At 36.9% G+C, this 15,111-nt stretch overlaps 1 protein-coding gene across 1 annotated transcript in view; it reads left to right on the top strand.

The window, feature by feature from the left end:
• The first annotated feature begins 3,027 nt into the window (after positions 1 to 3,027).
• The window catches only part of akt3b (v-akt murine thymoma viral oncogene homolog 3b), a 12,806-nt gene continuing 722 nt past the window's right edge, over positions 3,028 to 15,111 (top strand). Inside the window, 16 exon segments of the mRNA XM_081361608.1 lie at positions 3,028 to 3,278; positions 7,349 to 7,638; positions 7,720 to 7,845; positions 8,428 to 8,539; positions 9,864 to 10,008; positions 10,081 to 10,212; positions 10,457 to 10,522; positions 10,674 to 10,742; positions 11,408 to 11,530; positions 11,627 to 11,755; positions 13,995 to 14,087; positions 14,091 to 14,094; positions 14,175 to 14,289; positions 14,483 to 14,570; positions 14,973 to 15,020; positions 15,022 to 15,076. Of these exon segments, the coding sequence (XP_081217734.1) occupies positions 7,593 to 7,638; positions 7,720 to 7,845; positions 8,428 to 8,539; positions 9,864 to 10,008; positions 10,081 to 10,212; positions 10,457 to 10,522; positions 10,674 to 10,742; positions 11,408 to 11,530; positions 11,627 to 11,755; positions 13,995 to 14,087; positions 14,091 to 14,094; positions 14,175 to 14,289; positions 14,483 to 14,570; positions 14,973 to 15,020; positions 15,022 to 15,076 (1,351 nt within the window). The 5' untranslated portion in view covers positions 3,028 to 3,278; positions 7,349 to 7,592.

Here is a 15,111-nt window from a genome sequence, read left to right as displayed (position 1 = left end):
GCTAGTCAGGCAGGGAGACCAATTGAACTGTTGTTTTCTTTTTTAACAGGATGGGATTGAAACAAAATGTTGACGATGAACACTGTTATAAAGCTCCAAAAATAGACTTAAAAACGGATCTCCAGAAATCTTCCGTGGTTCTTGCCATTGCAGTTTCAGCTGAGGCTCCTCGTGTCTTGTTGTGTTTGTAGAGTGAGTCACTGCTGAGAGTCTTGCTTACAGGTCACAACCAAATCACACATTCAAATGTGAAATCTTCATCTGAAAACCAAACGAAACCTGCTTTGAAAGACAAACGCAAGGCCACCTTACCTGCTTGTTTTCAGTCAGCGTGTAGATTCATTTGCTCTTTGCATGGCTGAAAGTCAGCGTCCTCGTGAGGGTAATGGACAGCAGCGCTTCTGTTACCTGAGCACAGAAATCTGACACAGGCCAGAGACAGACACACTGATAGCCATTCTAGACAGATCAGGATCGGATGGATTCTGGGATCTAGTTTAACGGTGCATGGCTTAAGTGGCTTTTAATTTAGAAAAAAAATTGCATTGCAACCCCAGACAGCGACATAGTGTCGGCTCAGATCCGGGCCACATCTGGTACATGTGGATTCGACGCGCAACAGATGTGGGCCGGATCTGGGCCGACACTATGTTGCTGTACAGTGAACACTTCAATACAAAATCATCATGCACTCGTTCAGAAAGACAAATGCTCCAGTTTATAAAGTTTCATTTGATGTGTCCAGAGTGAAGAGCCTCAAATATTTGAGGCTAGTCATGTGAAAAAATGCTCCCGGTGTAGATATGTTAAATGGATTTATTATAAGCGAGGCGCCTGCGTTCGCTCTAGACAGTGTTGACTACTCAATTGTTTACTTATAATGACACTTAGCAACACAGCTAAAAGTATTCCTCATATTTCGGACCTTTTATTGTCTACTGTCTTTTAGAAGCTCTTGGTCTGCAATTTAACAAGTTGTCTGATCTGGAAGCGAACAAATGCAACTGCTAAGAGCAAACGGATTAAGAGCAGTTAAAGTCCCTCTGTGGTGAAAATTAAGTTTTAATGTTGTTTATATGTCTATGTGGTGTTTTTAATATGCTTTAAGACAAACCATGTGCAAATTCATAAGTCGACACCATTGTTGAGTATTATTTTCTCCTTAAAACTGCAGTGAACCAAAGACAGTCTCAAAAACACGGTTGTAACCAATCAGATCAACGTGTGATCGTCAACGAGTGGATCTCTGAGCTGGTGCGAGTGAGTGGAGGCGAGGCTCATTTGCATATTCATAGAACCGCGTATACTAAATGAGGCAAGGGTGTAGAGTTACATTCAAGCTGTTTTAACGCATGAAGAATTTTTTAAGTTAGTAAAAATCGCTTAAATATGTCATTTAGGCACAAAGATGAGTTTTAAAAGATACAATTATTGACTACAGGGGGGCTTTACGTTTGACAGAATTATAATTTGCAAAGGAATACTATAACAATACGTTTGCATGTACTTTTATAATTTATAGCGCAATTACTGGTAGGCTACCTGGAAATAAACAATGTGTGGTAGTTTTTCAATAACTTCAGAGACTATACCAATATATCTTCAAATCCTTTCATTGTAACAACTGATACATCTATGATTGTGTATTTCAGTACTAAGCTTTTAAACTATTATTAATAATAACTAACAATTTGGAGTAATTTTAATAATTGAATATCATTTAAACGTATTTTAAAATTTGAATGTAAACAAACAAAAAATTTAAAGTTTCTGGAGTTTCTGTTTTTGGAAAAGCAGACTTGATCTTTCTGTTTTAATCATGGGGCTTCAGATGTATGTGTTGAACACTAGAGGGAGACATCCTGCAACTATATGTGAAGTCCTCATAAACTATGCACTACACGTGTAGTTCGAAGCAAAAGATGTATGAAATAGTTTATGGAAATCAATCCCCAAGTTTGTGACTTCAATCGATTATTCAAAGAGTAGTTTTGGTCTCACTAATATTATTGTTATTCGTCCGTGTCCTTTGTTTACTGTATATTATGTATTCATTAAATAAGACAAAGGGTCCCAAATCTTCACTCTGTCCCGGGAAAGAGGCTGGGAAACTCATTGTTGGTGCATCATTTATTATTGTCTTCATCATTTGGTGTGTAATAAGTGAGCTCTGGCGCTGTCTGTTTATATGAGGTCTCTTTTCGATAGGCAACATAAAGCATTTATCATGCATGTGTAGCGAGACCAACAAAAGCCTGAAGAACGACAAAGCCAGGAAGAGGAGGGGGGGGGGGGGGTGTCCGGTAAAAACGGGTCCCGGTGTGACGTCGAGAGGTTTCCTCCTCCGTCCCACTGGCAGCGGCTGAACGGCTGGTGCTGGAGACCAAATTACTAATCCTACTATTGCGAAGGTTCAGCTCATTGATGATAAGCTCAGGCTGACGTTGCTTTCCAACCACCCAATGGCAAATGCTTTGGTTCTGAATATTAATGGAGAAATCCTGGGCTTTTAATATTAATGAGCCGTACCGTTCAGAAGCTTGTGTTCCTGTTATGATATATTTCAATGACCATGGGGTAGAAAAAGAAAACGTATATATATTATACAATAATTAATATTTTAAACATGTTTATTTTGCATAAAAACAAATGTTTTAGCTACAAACCATTTGTTTTATTTTTTCATGTTTATCATATTTATTTATCATGTATTATTATTTGTATAATTAATACAATATTGACAGATAAGTGAAGCACCCCCCCCCCCAATTTTACATTGTACATTACATGTTTAAATTAATACATTTTTAGCTAACTGTGTAATTTGTATATGTACATTTCTGAAATACATAACTTAGACAGCTGCCTCTGATAACAGATCACTCTAATTTCTCGCCAAAGTTGTTTGGTATTTGTCCAATGCGGGAGGCTTATATTATATTCATGAGCTCTCGCTGACGTTGCCTGCTAACCATCCAATGGCGACGCTTATCTCATGAATATTAAGAAGCAGGCCTTCGCCGTGCTAGGATTCGGGAAATTCGAGTGCTGGAGACGGGGTGCGCCGTCACCGCGCTTTCTGCATCGGGTTACGCCATTCATCCAGGGTCATTCAGTTCACCGGTGTAACGAACATGATGGCCACTTCACGGGCGCGCGTGCCTCCGTTTTCCTCATGACCGACCAGCGGCGGCAGCATCATCTGCTTGCGGGTTTGGGTTTGTCTCATACCGGGCTGGCGCGGAACCGATCCCACCGTCTGGCGGAGCGTCTGCCAGGTATTGCGTGCTTCGTGTTGTTTATTTTTCCTCCATCACCGAGCAGCATCACGGGCCAGGCCGAGCATCCGCGCTGGAGCATCACTGGCCGCCGGGCGGGGATGTTTCCTCGGCCTTAACGTTACCCGTGATGCTGCTGGACACACGAAGCGCTTATTTATTTATATATATATCGCGCACTGTTTTGATATAAATCTCTCAGATATTTCATTACAAGCACATTTAAACTGCACCCTGCGTGTTATTATTGATGCGCGTCCACCATTTTACGCATTTCGGCCAAATGGAAAACAAGAGCGCGCACATTTCTCATCCTCCTGCCTAAATGCTTGTGTGTTTGTATTGTTATCACACAGCAGTGTTTGTGTGCACACACACACTCATATATGCTCATATGCACGCTTGTTCTGGTTCGTGGCGAGCTGTCAGTCTGCTGTATTTATTATCATGCCGATATGGATTATATAACAGCAGCTCAATATGACACAAAAGTAGATGCTTCATTGTGTTTATTATGGTTCGTCATGTTAATTGCTGTCACATCCGTGTGTTTGTGTGTCTCTGTGTGTGATGCCCAACCGTGTCCGCCATTGTTTTTGTTGACATTGGTTTGGATGGCTTCTGTTGTTTAGACCTCACATTTTTCCTAACAACGCGAATTAGGCATTACTTACATTTAAATGCATATCAAAACGAGCCTCTTCTATGAAGAATATGTTTTTATTTTCAGATTTTAAAGTCGTTTGATGTTTTTTTGTGTAAAATTAGAAGTAAAAAAGGTGAAACTGCAAACAAGCCTGAGAAAAACAACAACATTTTTATTCTAATATTTTATTATCACTAATTAATCACTTCTGTTTTCTTTCAAAATGTAACATTTTGAAGAAAACTAAATTCATGTGATGTGATCAATGTGCAGGAAGCCATTTTGTTGTCATGTGACAATAAAAACATAAAACAGAGAGCCACTCATAAATATCACATTTGATCTTTTTATGAAATGCTTTAATATTTTGAATAAAAAATAATTTATGTCTGTACAGAATATCCATTACCTTGAAAATGTAGTACCACTTGAAAATAATGATCAAGCAGAATAGCCTTAAAATATTTTGGGTGCAAGAAAAGTATTTTAGTGATTAAAACCTCAGAGAACATCAAAACCTTTATAGAAAAATAATTTGAAATGTATTTAGAGATGAATCCAAATTCTATTTTTAAACATGCATCATGTCTGAACTTCATGCGTTTAGTTTCACGTGTGAATTATTCTGTTCTTGGCATCCTGAATGGATGTGTAAAGTTACTTGGGCTGATGATGCTGTGCCTGTTTCTTCGTGGTACAGTGTGATTTAATAAAGGGGAGTTTATGGAGGATTATGGGAAGTGCATGAATTTACAGCATCAACTATGCAGAGAGAAGTTGAAATACAAAAAGAGTGTGAGGTGCCTGTGTTCCCATATGTGGCAGATTTACTTTGTTGTAGATTACCTGAGGTGTAGATGAGAACAAACAGAAGTGCGAGACATTGTAAGGATTGGTTGTAACGTTCGAAGATTTATTGTCGGAGATTCTGAGGTTGATTCCAAGGTCCATATGTTGATTATAAGGCTGATCCGAGTTTGTAAAGGCGATTCTGAGATTTTGACGGTTCTATGTTTGATTCTAAAATGATGAAATAATTAAAGTATAAAGTTCTAAGATATCAAAGTCCCCCTGTAGTCAATAATTTCATTCTTTAAAACTCATCTTTGATCACCAATATGACATATTTAAACGTTTTTTTCCCCCTTAAAAATCCATAAATATCCTTAAAATAGCTTGAATGTAACTCGACACCCATGCCTCATTTAGTATACGTGGTTCTATGAATATGCAAATGAGCCCCGCCTCCATTCACTCACAGCAGCTCAGAGATCCACTCGTTGACGATCACACGTTGACCTGATTGGTTACTAGGTAGTTTTTGACGTCAGAAACAACAGCGATTTTTACGAATGAATTTACACATGGTTTGTCTTAAAGCATATTAAAAACACCACATAGACATAAAAAAAAGCTTGATTTTCACCACAGGGGGACTTTAAGTTTGAGTTTAGGACGGAAAACTTTATATTTGTTTTTTGGCCGTTCATTTACACAACAATGGTGTTTTGTGGGCCTGAAAACGCAAGTTTTTGAAAACTATACCATTATGCGCATGCTTGTTATGTGTTCCGTCTATTGGCTGTTTCTTTACAAAGTGATAGAGCTGCATGATTCTGGATAAATTGATTTTCTTGTTTCAAATAAAGATCACGATTCTCCCACGATTCTAAACAGAAAATTAAACAAAATAACATGTAATTTACTAGAGGTTCTGACAAAATGTTAACGGCTGCAGTCTATTTAAAATGTTTAATTAATTTCAATGAATTTAAAAAAAATCTGGTTGAATGAATGATTCAATGACTCCCTCATAAAGACGTCATTTGTTTCATTACTGGATGAATTAGCATTTTTGAACAAATCTCTTGAATGAATGATGCATACATTTTAGCGGTCACTTGTCGCCACCTACTGGTGTAACGATGTAATTGAAATAATCGATGTAATGAAAAGACCGTACCTATACATAAACTGTGGCTTTCGGGATCAGCTGAAGCACCAATGCAGTTTTGAATGTTCACTGTGATTTTTATCGCAGGTTTATCAGACACCGGAGAATCGTGGTCATTTAGGAATGAGATCGTGTGGGTGTATGAATCGAGATCACGGTCATTTTGCGATTAAAAGTGCAGCTCTACAAAGTGACATCGCCAACTACTGGCCTGGGATGCATAATACAGTGTTTTTAGTAGGGATCGTTTTGACAACGTTGTCGTCAGTACATAAAACACGCAAAGCTTTACTTGTAAAAGTACCCTTAGGTGCAATGTTGATTTGGAAGTTCCAAGGTTATAAAGTGAAATGACTGATTCATAGTTTAGTTTGATTCTAAGATGATTTTACAGTTGATTGTTTACTGTAAGTGAGTTCTGTTTATTGTAAAATTCTAATTGTATTGTCAAATTATAGAATTGTCTAGTTCTAGTTTGATTCTATGGTTTCCATTTCAAATAGTGTTCTGATTTATTTTATCACTCTGAGGTTCAACAGTTGAGTTCAATCTTCGAACTGTTGAACCTCAGAATGATGAAATAAATTAGAGGTTCGGATGTCGATTAAAATGTCCTATTATTCATTATGGCTTTCTGAAATTGATTGTAAAATTCTGCATGTTCTTAGGTTGGTTCTTTGAGGGTTATAAGATTCTGAGGTTATGATGTTGATTTTAAGGTTCTAAGATTAATTGTAGAAATCCAAGGTTGATTCTGAGATTTTAAGGTTGATTTTAAAGGTTCTATGTCCGATTCCAAGATGATGGTAAAAAGTTCAGTTTTAAGATTAAGATCCAAGTTTTAATTTTAAGATAATTGTCAGGTTGATTTCCAAGATTATTTCCAAGAATCTCAGATTATTTTAATGTTGACTCTATTTGAATGTGAGTTCTATTTATTGTAAAATTCAAATTGTGATTTATATCTATTCCTAATTGGGTTCTAATATTTTTACTTTATCATTCCAAGGTTCAACAACAGATGATTCTGAGATGATTCTAACATTCATTCTGAGGTAGTGATATTAATTTACTATGGGGTTCTACAGTGAGTTTGCTTCGTAAATTCTAAAATTCTAAATTTCTTACATTGATTCTCAGAGGGTTCTAAGACAGATTCTGAGGTTTCAGTGTTGATTCTAATGCCATTGGGTTCATTGTAGGGTTATTTTATTGGTTGTAACATTTCTGAGCTGGTTCCAAGATTAATTCTAAGGTTCTAAAGCGTCACGATTCAGAGAAGAAGCACGTATCGCATCAGCATCCAGTGTGAGAGAGGAAGAGAAGGCCACGGGAAGGGGCGGGAAATGTTTCCCTGCTCTTAACAATGACTTTATTTCACATGGAAGTGTGTGTGTGGGAGAGGGGGAGAAGCGGAAGAGAATGACCCTTGTGTGTGTGTGTTTTCTCTATTTTGTTGTTTCCTTCCAGGCTGAGTCACCGTTGGAGTGTCTGAAGGGTCGCGAGAGAGAGAGAGAGAGAGAGAGAGAGAGTGAAAGTGAAGGAGGAGGCTGAGACGTTACATCACAACGTGGCAGAGAAAGTGAGAGGAAGAGTGTGAGAGAACAGGAGGGCAGAACGAGACGGGCATAAGGGAGAGTGAGGGAACAGGACAGATCCACGAGCAGGAAGTCGAGCACTGGACTGACCCTTGAACTCTGACCTCGGACCCAAAATGAACGACCAGAACGTAGTGAAAGAGGGATGGGTGCAAAAGAGAGGTGAGAAATGCATCGCAGTCGTATGTTATGTCAAATGTATGTGTATATGGGCATGCTTGATGATTTTTATTGGCTCGACAGGTGAATACATAAAGAACTGGAGACCGCGGTACTTCCTGTTAAAGACGGATGGCTCGTTTATTGGATATAAAGAGAAGCCGCAAGATGCTGATTTGGCGTATCCACTCAACAACTTCTCCGTCGCCAGTGAGTCCCTCTCATTATCAAAATTAATTAAATGAGATCAAAATGTTTTATGTCTTTTAGAGCATGCGTATGCTAGTGCAGGTGTTTTCCAGTGTTTAACACGAGGATCCGCTTGCTATATTCTTAAAATATGAAATAAATACTATATAAATGACCCATTTATACGGTGATAAATAAAAATATGATAAAGATGTGTAATATACTATCTGGAAAGTATTTACTTTAGTTGTCATTTTGTGTGTTCCGTCAGAATAAATAAATTACATAATGTATGATTAATCTCTTGATTAATTTCCAACATGAAATGTATTTTTTTTAATTCATTAACTTGTTTATTAAGTTCATATTTTATGTTTATTTTACCCTTGTTATTATTGATTTGTGATACCAGTGTGTCATGTTTCTGGCAAACCCTCCAGATCAATTTACTGTTCTCCAGATGCATGACTCAGTTCATTCAAAGCAAACTGATTCAATGAAGAGCGTCACGTGCTGACGTCATCAAGGTGACATGAGTCCGTGTTTTGAGGTGATGACATCATTATTCCACATGTAAACATCTTTCCTCGTGTCTCTGGTCAGAGTGTCAGCTGATGAAGACGGAGAGGCCGAAGCCCAACACCTTCATCATCAGGTGTCTGCAGTGGACCACTGTGATCGAGCGCACCTTCCATGTGGACTCGCCCGACGAGAGGTACCACATCACATCTGACATGCGCTACCGGTTAAAAGTTTGGGGTCGGCAAGACTTTTGTTGCTGAAAGAAATTAATACTTTTATTCAGCAAGGATACATTAAATTGATCAAAAGTGAAAATAAAGGCATTTATATGTTACAAAAGATCTCTATTGCAAATAAACTTTCTGTTTATCAAAGAATCCTGAAAAAATGTATCACGGTTTACACAAAAATATAAAGCAACACAACTTTTTTCAGTATTTGCTGTGTTTCTATCCACCTATTTTTATGTGCATTTTGGGATCTTGCATAAAAAAAAAATTCTGGATGAAAACGCCAAGATGCTCATACATTTGAAAAATGTGCATAAAAAACGAATGCGCTTAATTAAAGATGATTAAAAAAATGTATCTGATAAGAAGACATGCACATAAATTGCAATGGCAACACATTTACTGAATAAATCCCTCGATGCGCAACATTTGGCTCAACAGAGGATGTGATTGGATAACTGGACTACCCTGCGGACCAATAGCATCACAGCATCTCAGATGTTGGTTTGATCGTTCTGAATCACCGGAGTCAAAGTCTGTCATCAGAATAATTTGTTGTAATGACACATAATTGCTTTCCTTACGAAAGCAAGATAACATGACAGCATTTATTGCGTTTTGTCTGCGTGCTTCGTCTGAGTCACAAGTCATTTATGATGGAGGATAAAAGAGTCTGATTGCAGCAACTTCCATTTTTATTACAGATATTTTGCGCCAATTTCCCAGGAAGTGGCAATTTTGGACACATGGGATGGAAACGGTGCTCTATTTGCAAATGTGCACTAGTTAAATTAAATTATTAGAAAACAATTGATAATAATCAGAAATGAGCATCAAATCATCATATTAGAGTGATTTTTGAAGGATCATGTGACACTGAAGACTGGAGTAATGATGCTGAAAACGCAGCTTTAATCACAGGAATAAACTACATTTTAACACATATATTCACATAGAAAACAGCTATTTTAAACCGTAATAATATTACACAATATTATAGGTTTTTTCTGTATTATTATCTTAAAAAAAGAACTATTTACCAATAAAATTGCGTTTGAAAAGTAAAATAAATTCAAAGTGATTCTCTGAAAACAAGGCTCATCTCAATTTCTCAAGGAAATTGATCTCGTTTTAAGGATGTTAAAAATATTTGCAATGTAGGAAACCAACACTTCTTCGTATAATCATCAAACCGGTCACAGTTAATGTCAGTATAGGCAGAAATCAGCTGATTAATCGGCCTGGATTTATCACGACTGACTGCTCATTTGTTTCCTTGCTAACAAGGGATGAGTGGGTCGAGGCCATTCAGATGGTGGCAGACAAGCTGGCCAAACAGGAAGAGGAAGGAATCCTGTGTAGCCCCATCTCTCAGATCGAGAACGTCAACGAGGAGGAGATGGACACGTCAACCAGTCATCACAAACGAAAGGTTAGAGATGGTGCCGGGCTGGTGGATCCTCGTGCGCGTGCTCAGACTAACCCTCTCTCTCTTCTTGGACAGACAATGAATGACTTTGACTATCTGAAGCTGCTGGGGAAAGGCACGTTCGGGAAGGTGATCCTAGTGCGAGAGAAAGCCAGCGGCACATATTATGCAATGAAGATCCTGAAAAAGGAGGTTATTATTGCCAAGGTACGAAACCTGGCGCTCTGAGAACACACTGAACTGAGAAGTGATGGGCGTCAGCTGAAATCAACATCTCTCTCTCTCTCTCTCTCTCTCTCTCTCTCTCTCTCTCTCTCTCTCTCTCTCTCTCTCTCTCTCTCTCTCTCTCTCTCTCTCTCTCTCTCTCTCTCTCTCTCTCTCTCTCTCTCTCTCTCTCTCTCTCTCTCTCTCTCTCTCTCTCTCTCTCTCTCTCTCTCTCTCTCTCTCTCAGGATGAAGTGGCGCACACACTCACGGAGAGCAGAGTTCTGAAGAACACTAGGCATCCGTTTCTAACTGTGAGTGATGCTATTGTACATTTATTTTTATATATTATTATTATTATATTATAACCACACTCTCCTCAGACATTTAAAATAAACAATCTTCATGTTATTAAATGTAATTAACACACAAGATGAATTATTAATTGTTTTGTCTTGCCCGCAGTCGCTGAAGTACTCATTTCAGACGAAGGATCGTTTATGTTTTGTTATGGAATATGTGAATGGAGGAGAGGTAAATGTTTTCAGTTATTTTAAATATTCTTTTAAATTGTTTTACAACTTCAAAGGCTAGAGAGAAAGTTCAAAAGTGAACTGCCTTTGAACTTTTTTTTGAACTTTCTCTCTAGCCTTTGAACTTTGCATTTTCTTTTTATCTTTTTCCCTCCAAATTTTAAACACCCTTTGGAACATTTTCAAACTTTTGTTCTTTCTGTCAAACTTCTGACCTTCTAATCTTCTTCTGAACTTATGGATCATTCTCGTAAACCTTCTTTTTGAACTTTCTCTCTAATCTTTGAACTTTTTCCCCAAAATGTTCAAACATTCAAACAATTTACATTTGTTTTGTTTTTCAAAATTTGTTAAAAATTCAAAATTGTTTTTCATCGTTCTCTTTCAAAATTTTAGTGTTTCTCTGTTCATTTCGAACTTCATGGAGAACATTTTTACCAAAATAAACCACCTTTCGAACTTTCTCTGCGATTGTCTGAACTTTTATTTTGAAGATTTTCAAATGTAAAAAAGTAAAAAAAAAAAATCTACATCCTTTTTTCTTTTGAATTGTCATCTTTCTTGCTCTATTTCAAATGTTAATTCTCTATATATGTATGTCAATGTGATGCACATATGGCTTCTGAAAATTGAAGTATTCTGAATATATTTTTTTTATTGTTGCAGTTGTTTTTTCATTTGTCGAGAGAACGCGTGTTTTCGGAGGACAGAACCCGTTTCTACGGCGCTGAGATCGTTTCTGCGTTGGATTACTTGCACTCTGCCAAGATTGTTTACCGTGACCTAAAGGTGAACAAAACGCAGACTTAATTTTCATCCTGTAAACCTCAGCATTATCAGCTTGACCGTAAGATATAACAGAACCACTTGTGTGTGTTTTTCCAGCTGGAAAACTTGATGTTGGATAAGGACGGTCACATAAAGATCACTGATTTCGGCCTGTGTAAGGAGGGCATCACAGACGCTGCTACCATGAAGACCTTCTGCGGGACCCCGGAGTATCTGGCCCCTGAGGTACGCGACACAAACCTGTTGTTTTATCTCTTTAAAGGTGCATTGTGTAATATTTAGGAGGATCTGTTGACAGAAATGCAATATCATATACATATTAACTATGTTTTCAGTGGTGTAGTTTCCTGTCGTCCACCGTAACTTCTGTTGGTTGCAGTTCGCAACCTCACCACTAGATGCCGCTAAAAATGACACACTGCATCTTTAAACTCTGCACAGGAATCCCTCTGTACTTTGCTAAATTGAATATAGATGACTGTTTAATCTCAGTCTGTCACAGCCGGAACAGGGCCACACTTTAGCTGTGTTCTTTACCGTCCGTACAGAAATAGACACACACAGCAGGCTGTAGACAAGCCTGAGCAGCTCATGGGTAAAAATAGAGTGATCAGACAGGAATCGTAACAGTGACATGCTGGCCGTTTTCAAGCTCCACTTTAATGATGAAAGAAGAGTGCAGCATTTTTAATAAACAATGCTGTTGCATATGGATGCTGTAACACAGATGACTCATCCTAAAGCTGATGTCATGATCATAACTGTGTGATGTAATCACATGTCAGCCTGTTTTTCCATCATTTGAGTCATTTATCTGGGTTGGATGACCTCAATAATGATTGTTTATTGATATTAATATGATTTCAAATGACTGTCAGTAGTAATTAATCAAGTACTTTTGGCATTTTGACATTATTGATCAGGTTTTGAAAGATTATATAATTGTTTCTGGATCAGCCATTGGTGATTAATATAACTTGATTATTGATCAGGAATCTGAGGATAATGTGATTGATTATTGATGTCAGAGGATAATATGACTGGTATCTGATCAGATATCAGGAGAATGTCCATAATTGATTTTTGCTCAGGTATTGAAGCATAATGTGATTATTGATGAAGCATTGGAAGATTTTTGATCTGTTATTGGTGGCTAATAGAATTACTAATGTCTGAATATATTAATACGTTTTTGATTGGTTATTGGGGATATAATTATTGATGAAGAATTGGGAGATATTAATGAGTTTTTGATCAGTTATTGGTGGCTAACATAATAATTATTAAAGAATTGGGAGATATTGATGTGATTTTTGATCGTTATTAGAGACTAATATAATTATTAAAGAAGAATTGGATGATATTAATTTGTTTTAGATCATTTATTGAGGATACTATAATTATTATTGAAGAATTAGGAGATATTAATGTGATTTTTGATCAGTTATTGAGGATAATATAATTATTGCTTAAGAACTGGGAGATATTAATTCGTTTTTATCAGTTATCGAGGATAATTATTAAAGAAGAATTGGACGATATGAATTCGTTTTTAATCAGTTACTAGTGACTAATATAATTTTTAAAGAAGAATTGGAAAATATGAATGAGTTTTTGATCAGTTATTGAGGATAATATAATTATTATTGAAGAATTAGGAGATATTAATGTGATTTTTTGATCGTTATTAGAGACTAATATAATTATTAAAGAAGAATTGGATGATATTAATTAGATTTTGATCAGTTATTTGAGGATAATATAATTATTGATGAAGAACCGGAAGATATTAATAAGGTTTTGATCAGTTATTGAGGATAATATAATTATTGATTAAGAACTTGGAGATATTAATTCATTTTTTATCAGTTATTGAGGATAATTTAATTATTAAAGAAGAATCGGACGATATTAATTCGTTTTTAATCAGTTATTTGAGGATAATATAATTATTGATCAAGAATTGGAAAATATGAATGAGTTTTTGATCAGTTATTGAGGATAATATAATTATTATTGAAGAATTAGGAGATATTAATGTGATTTTTTTTTTATCGTTATTAGAGACAAATATAATTGTTAAAGAAGAATTGGGAGATATTGATGAGTTTTTGATAGACTATTGAGGCTAATATAATTATTAATGAAGATTGGAAGATATTAATTAGTTTTTGAAGGAAGATATGAATTTGATTATTGTTGAGGTATTTGATTATAATGTGATTGTTAATCAGGTGATGTTATTGTTTATGGATCATGTGTGGAAGGACAAATTATAATGATTATAGTTATCCAATCACTTTTTATGGTTGCACCACTTGACACGAGTGTGCAGAGGACTGGAGATATTAAAGTATCTTGCAATATTAAAATGTTTTTTTTCCCCCATTATTGAACATAATGAGACTGTTTAAGGATGAGGTGGTGGTGTTCGTCTGATCGATCATGTGATGTTATTGATCAGGTATTGGAGGACAATGATTACGGGCGAGCGGTGGACTGGTGGGGTCTGGGAGTCGTCATGTATGAGATGATGTGTGGACGCCTTCCCTTTTTATAATCAGGTACAGGACGACTCACCGTAACCGTGACGACACACATCACATAATTGCTCTTGTTTATGCTGACGTGCGTCTTCCTTCAGACCATGAGAAGCTGTTTGAACTGATTCTGATGGAGGAGATCAAGTTTCCCAGAACCCTCTCTGCAGACGCCAAGTCTTTACTGTCTGGATTACTCATCAAAGACCCCAATAAGAGGTGTGTGTGTGTGTGTGTGTGTGTGTGTGTGTGTGTGTGCAATCCAAAGCCTTTCCGCTTGTGTTTGGAAGGTTTTCTACTAACAATTATTGGCATTCAGATGTAAAATCATAATTTCAACATGAGCACACCAGGCTTAATCTGTATCACGTGAGAGCTGCATGAATATGAATCTGCGGTTTATTCTCCGAAGGCTCGGAGGAGGTCCTGATGATGCGAAGGAAATCATGAGACACAGTTTCTTCACATCGCTGGACTGGCAGGACGTCTATGACAAAAAGGTACAAGTGCATTCGCAACATATTAGAGGGTTTAAAAGCAGACACGTGACTTAAGTATTTCTTTGAAAGAAAGAAATACTTTTATTAGTAACACTTTATTGTACAGTGTCCTTGTTACATGTACCATAGTAATAACAGTAAATTAGCCATAATTACATGCAACTAACCTCAACCAAAACCAAATCCTACCCTAACCCTATAGTAAGTACATGTAAATTAATATTACTCAGTACTTAAATATAGAATTAAACTGTAACAATGACACCTTAAAATAAAGTGTAACCCATTGAAAGACATTTACAATGTTACAAATTACTTTTATTTCAAATCAATGCTGTTCTTTTGAACTTCCTATTCATTCATCCGTGATTTATGTACAATAATCTGCTTTCTCTGGTCCAGCTGGTCCCGCCGTTCATGCCACAGGTATCATCCGAAACCGACACCAGGTTATTTCGACGAGGAGTTCACGGCGCAGACCATCACCATCACCCCTCCAGAGAAGTGTGAGTGTTTTTTTTCCCAACCTCTCCCTCTCTCT

The sequence above is a fragment of the Scardinius erythrophthalmus genome (genome assembly GCF_964197995.2).
Source record: "Scardinius erythrophthalmus genome assembly, chromosome: 3".
Lineage (NCBI taxonomy): Eukaryota > Metazoa > Chordata > Actinopteri > Cypriniformes > Leuciscidae > Scardinius > Scardinius erythrophthalmus.
This window is presented reverse-complemented; position numbering and strand designations above follow the sequence as displayed.